General features: G+C 45.8%; 1 protein-coding gene across 1 annotated transcript in view; it reads left to right on the forward strand.

The window, feature by feature from the left end:
* The window catches only part of T265_15315 (hypothetical protein), a gene marked incomplete at both ends in the record, with an annotated part of 26,213 nt that overhangs the window by 19,191 nt on the left and 834 nt on the right, over positions 1 to 6,188 (forward strand). The window contains 3 exons of the mRNA XM_009177538.1: positions 702 to 797; positions 2,764 to 3,090; positions 3,569 to 3,926. Of these exons, the coding sequence (XP_009175802.1) occupies positions 702 to 797; positions 2,764 to 3,090; positions 3,569 to 3,926 (781 nt within the window). The remainder of the gene's footprint in view (positions 1 to 701; positions 798 to 2,763; positions 3,091 to 3,568; positions 3,927 to 6,188) is intronic.

Raw genomic sequence — 6,188 nt, forward strand, 5'->3', positions numbered from 1 at the left:
GAAAGGTGTTATTTTGTTTAAGGTTTGCGCAGCTACCTACCTCACCTCCCAAAATCATCGGTGAACGGAACTGTGGCAGCTAGAACCACTGTATGACAAGTACGCGGTTATTACAACTGATGGTGATGATGATGATTATTTCGTGAAAGAAATAGTTCATTTCATCGGTCCCATACATACCTGTGCGCTAAATCGTATTCGTCGAAGTGAGCTTTTAGCCCCGGCTTACTTATCTGACCTCTGTCACATTTTGGGGGGCGAGTTGGCCCATGTGGTTAGAGCGCGAATTTACTGACCAGAAGGCCCGTTGTTCGGATCCGACCTCCGCCTCTCGACTTACCCTGACTAGGCCTGGGCGACCTGGCAGCATCCCAGCTTACCTCGGGTGGCGAAGCAGTTAGGCACCGAAAGGATGCTACAACCGAACGATTCATACTGGTTACCTACTATTTGTTTGAATTACTTTGGACCACAAGTGTATATGAGCGTTTTTGAAAAAAAAATTGAAATGTATTGTCTTTTTAAACGTGGACCAACTTCATTTGTGTAGTATGGTAGTCTCGTGCGTTTTTTTTGTCCAAGGGAAGCAGCTCGTACGTCACTCACATCTGCGTACACCACGGTTTATCTTCTCAAAATCCTCTTACAACTAGAAGGGGTTGTTTGTATTCATTCCATCACTTCTTCACTCTGTCCGGCAGGCGGTGCATGCATTGGAATCGCAAGTTTCGCTCAATCCACTCGCCTGCAGACCAGACATTGACCAGCTAGTTGATATTTCCACTCAGCGGCCACTGGTGAGTTTCACTGAAGTCGAACCGAATCGTCGGATTTAATATTTGAACATGTCAAACATGTCCCAGAGTTTTGTGGAGATTTCGTCCTGTAATTGAAGCCAATCTATGCTGAAAAGCTGAGAAGCCCTGTACAGCTGTTTCATCCTTATTGGGAATCATCAGCAGTGCGCATCTCACGAAACTAGCCGCGATCTCCCGGCTAGTAGTTTGGACACTTAACCGTTCGGCCACGAGTGGCTGATCAGCAGTGTGATTAACTCGCACTTAGGATATAGCGCCGCTCATCCTTCAGTCATGGGAACCACATCACGCGGTCACACGTGTTGACTGGCTCCTCGAGCAACGACCTCTCAGAGGAAGTTTCACTCGTCGGGTGAAGTTTATTCTTCCACTGAGCTACTTATAGATTGTTGGTAGTGTGAGGAGATTTGAGATCTCAAATCTGATCATTCGCTCGTGGCCGAATGGTTAAGTGTTCAAACTACTAGCCGGGAGATCGCGGGTTCGAGACTCTTCGGAGTTTCGTGAGATGCGCACTGCTGATGATTCCCAATAAGGATAGAACGGCTGTACAGTGCTTCCGGCTTTTCAAGCATAGATTGGCTCCACCTACAGGAGGAAGTCTCCACAAAAATCCCAAATCTCCTCACACTACCAAAATGTCCCAGAGTGTTTGTTTGATTTAGCCAACCCCTGTGGATAAATCGGTGTCGTGAATGTCGCCAACCACAAGACCCTCACTCGTAGCGGTTGAACCTGGAAATTAGACCGTAGTTTTGCTTTCTGATTCGCCAACAACTGTACGTTCTGTTCGGATGTTACTTTCTTTTTCATTGGTAGTCTGAGAATTGAAAGTTCAGTGGGGATTTCATCCCGTGACTGATTCCAACTCACCACTCAGTGAGTCAGTCAACTCGTGACCACGTGTTGTAAATTTCGTGATTGAAGGATGAGTGGTGCTGCATTCTGTCTGAATTCTCGGTGCTCACCGCTCTGAGTCGAACGGACTTGATACACTAGCCGGGAGGTCGCGAGTTGCATTCGCTTTGGGGATTCGTCAAATGCGCACTACTGACGATTCCCAATAAGAATAAAACAACTGTGCAGTGATTCTCGGCTTTTCGGCATACATTGGCTTCGGTTACACGACAAATTGTCGATTAATACGTATGTGTTTGTCCGAGCAGTGCGGTCTTGTAATCGTTGTGCTGGCTTGGTTTTGTAAAGCAATCTCTCATTCCCCTTTTCAACATCCTCGGGATTTAGGAGCCTGGTGTCGAAGGGGACGGTGGGCCCTCTGTAAATCCCAGACTTCATGCAAGTTTGTAGGTATTTTCCTGGTGTTATTCACGTAGACTAAACACGTACGGCTTTGTTGCTGCGACTTCCCATTTTTCTTCTTTTCGGTTGGTTCAATTGAACTGAAAGTTTCGACGATCCCATTGGCCGACTCCTTCAATTCAAGTGCCCCCCTCCTCCGTATCCGTGTCTTCATCGCAATCGCAGCATCACAGTCATTGACACATTCGAATGCCATTATGATAATGTCCAAGTATTCACTGACTAGGACCATTGGTTCGCTGTACCTCTTCAAGGCAGTTTTTTTTTCGAAAAACAGGTTAATGGTAAGCTGTAACTGTAGGAAGGTTGTCCGAACAAGCTATTCCATACTTCGTGATTAGACTGCTGGTCTTTAGTCCACACGTTTACAAGGAAACGCTATACTTCAAGTAGCTCAATTGTTGACAAACTATCGTTCGCATGTCAACATCACTTTTTGTAGCTTCTACTCTCATATTCTAAAGCGCTCGACGTCTTCATGCCTGACTTTGACCTCGTCGTTTCGTGGGGCTCCACGAGTTCTTTGGAGCTACCTATATGTCGTCCACATTAACCTAGTTTAGCCATTCCAATAGCTTTTTCTTGTTAATCCATGATGTTACAACCAAGTCCCTTCTTTTTTTAGATCGAAGGTGAGTTGAGGAGAACCAAGGATGTCTTGGATAAAAAGAACGCCATCTTCCATGAGCTTAAGGAGCGTAAACGTTTCCTCCGACAACTGGGCTTCTGTTCTGAAACGGACGAACTCACTTTCAAGGGACGTGTCGCTTGCGAAATCTCTTCAGGAGACGAGTTGATACTAACCGAGCTATTGCTCGATAACTTTTTCTCCCCATTGACTCCGGTACAGCTGGCTGGTGTGATGTCTTGTTTCGTGGCGAAGAAACCCGTTGGAAAACACCAACACACACAATTACGCCCCGACATGGCGCAGGCTCTGGAAACCATAAAAGTGAGAGCCATCCATCGTACGTCTTTCTGCCATTTTTTTTGCTGTACTCTGTTCGTTTTGAATGGGGATCCAGACCTGCCACAATCAGTTGGTCGGTCAGTTGCCATAGTTTTGAAAGAAAATCCAAGCCGATTTGTGTCGATAAAGTAAAAAAAGTGGGATAATTCAGTCGGGACCGCATAGATACCGTGGACCCCTTACCCTTTCATAGCTTGTGGTAATGTAACTTACCACGAACTACGAACAACAGAGGTCAGTATTTTCCGACAGATTTTATCATAATGCGTGTGTTACATGCATGTTCTCTTGTGTGAACTCCCACTATCCTTTTTCGGGGACGATTGGTTTTGCCACTGACTGCTTAGTGTATTCGTTGAGCTTTACAACCTTTTTGAAAAATTTACTGATCGCTGCCATCTGTTTGCATGAATGCATTGCATCTCACAGCTTGCAACATGATCTTGCAATCTTGTCGCAGGCAAAAGCACGTTCCCTTGCTCGGGTTGCAATCGAGTGTGGAATCTGCTATTCTCGTGGATCGTCAGACCCTATTAACGAGAAGTCCGATGACATAGCCAATTTGGCCGCACAGCTCAACAATTGGATGCGTTTAGTAGCCGATGAGCAGGCTTGTGTTGACCAATTTTCTGGCCACCTCATGGAAGTCGTACGTGCCTGGGCCGAGGGAGTGTGTTTTGCCCGACTACGTGAATTTGCACCACTATCCGATGGCATTATTATTCGGTGTCTGAGAAAACTGAGCGGACTTCTCCGACAGATGCACAATGCGGCAAAAGTTGCCGGACGTACAGAATTAGGAAACAAGTTTTTGGAGGGTAGGTTATAACTAATCTTACTGTACCAGGAAGTCGTAATTTTATGCCACATTTTTCCACTTTTCATTTTACGCCAACCTAATCATAAAACTCGACCTCTAATTTTAACATGGAGGTCGTTAGTTTCTACAATTCGGTGCTTGAACGTTCGGTGTTTTTATTCGTGGTCACCACATACTCTCCCTTTATATGCGACTCCCGCATGAACTTCCGGAATTGATGTTTCCGTCAGATATGCTTAAACGACGTTCAACAGAGACTGCTGCACACATTGAACTGTTGGTAATGTTTTGGAATATTGGTAGCTCGGGTNACATTGAACTGTTCCCGAATCCAATTCGGTGCAATGCTCTTCTGCCTTGGAGAAACTACTCTCGTGGTGTATCATAGCTTACTCTCTTTCCATGACATTGGGACATCCGAACAATTCAATGTATCAACTACAAACCGTGTACAATGGGCACATTGGTTCCAGCTATTACAGTTTTGATCACCGAAAAACCGGACAGTGTAGGACATGCAGCCAAGCTTATGAGGCATGGTCAGTTTGTTTGGAAATCGGGAAGCNAGGAGACATCTTCAGTGCGCTTCAACAGCGCACTGAAGATGTCTCCTCGAATGGTGCCGAAACGTTTGCAAATCAATTGCCAAGCTCGGCGAACAGATCAACAGCCACCTGATCAATTACCAACATTGAACTGTTCCCGAATCCAATTCGGTGCAATGCTCTTCTGCCTTGGAGAAACTACTCTCGTGGTGTATCATAGCTTACTCTCTTTCCGTGACATTGGGACATCCGAACAGTTCAATGTATCAACTACAAACCGTGTACAATGGGCACATTGGTTCCAGCTATTACAGTTTTGATCACCGGAAAACCGGACAGTGTAGGACATGCAGCCAAGCTTAGGAGGCATGTTCAGTTTGTTTGGAAATCGGGAAGCTACGCACTGAAGACGAGAGCTTTCGTGCACGAGCGACATTGACCGCACGAGTGGGCATTTCTGTTAATGTCATTAACGGTTGATGAGTCGAGTCCCGGGGTCCCCACACAAGGACGCGGCAGTTGTCGACCGACTTAGTTTACCGGGTGATACACTGTCCACCTCTCGGTCGCTGACACTAGGCACAGGGCTGGGTGAAAGGACCTCTTTGAGACAGGCGATCTTCTGGCACGCAGAGTACATGACCTAATCAGCATAGCTTATGAAGCGTGAGTAATTCATCTATCGCTTGAGATTTCCTTCTTCCTAAGACCATCTGGCCTAGCTCAGCATTGCTAGTTCAATGTTCCCATCAGACTTGCTTCGGAGACACCGTTCATCTGAACGTTGGTGTCTAGTTGAGGATAGCAGGTTATTCGGTGTGATTCACTGGGAAATGATCTAACTGCATTTTTAAAGCTGATTCAGAGATCACAGCCTTATGTGAACACTCCCTGCTCGATCTCGTTAATAGCGTTTCTTAGGCATTGTAATAGCCGAGTAGTTTAAACTAATCGGTGAGAACAGCAATTTTTCTGGGTGAACTCATTTTGCACAATCTCGTCTCCCTCGTACCTACTGAACGGAACAAAATACAGGGTTAGTTGTGAGCCGAAACAGTTACGGGCCGGATCGATAAAACCATGGTAGTCTCGAAGTTTACTCTCAGGTATTTCTGTGCTCACACAATCAAGGCCTGAATCGATTAAGCAATAATGTCTCAAAAAACTTTAGTCTAGATAGACGAATTCTTCAGACAATGCGCTGGAAAGAAAAGTAAAATTCGACTGTGTGTGCTATCTCGTCTTAATCCTTTGTAATCGGTTACCTGACTGATAAATCTGCACCAGCTGACAGAATATGAATCCCTTTTGAAAACTGCCCTTTTGCTTGCGTTTTATTGCCGTAATCAGTTCTACTAATGTATGTATCCCCACAACTGCTGTAGGTGGATTGGTAAATCCAACGAAAAAGATAACAAAACTTATTTTTGGTCTTATGTCATGAAGAGACTGGACCTTACCGTTGTGTGACGGTTTGCGCACCTCAGCGATCCATTGAGCTATACTGGAAAGTGTCCGCGCGACACTCACAGTCATACCAGATTTGTCAGTGGTTAGAGGTCTGACGAACACAGTCTCTCCTCCAGGTTGAGGGGACTCCGAGATGGGCCACATCAATGGCTAGAGACATTATCACACATGGCCCAGTCGCGCCCTCAATGGCGCTCGTGCATCAAAGCTATTGCCTTCAATGCATAGCTCCTTTTCCAACCCCC

The sequence above is a fragment of the Opisthorchis viverrini genome (assembly GCF_000715545.1).
Source record: "Opisthorchis viverrini unplaced genomic scaffold opera_v5_432, whole genome shotgun sequence".
Taxonomy (NCBI): domain Eukaryota; kingdom Metazoa; phylum Platyhelminthes; class Trematoda; order Opisthorchiida; family Opisthorchiidae; genus Opisthorchis; species Opisthorchis viverrini.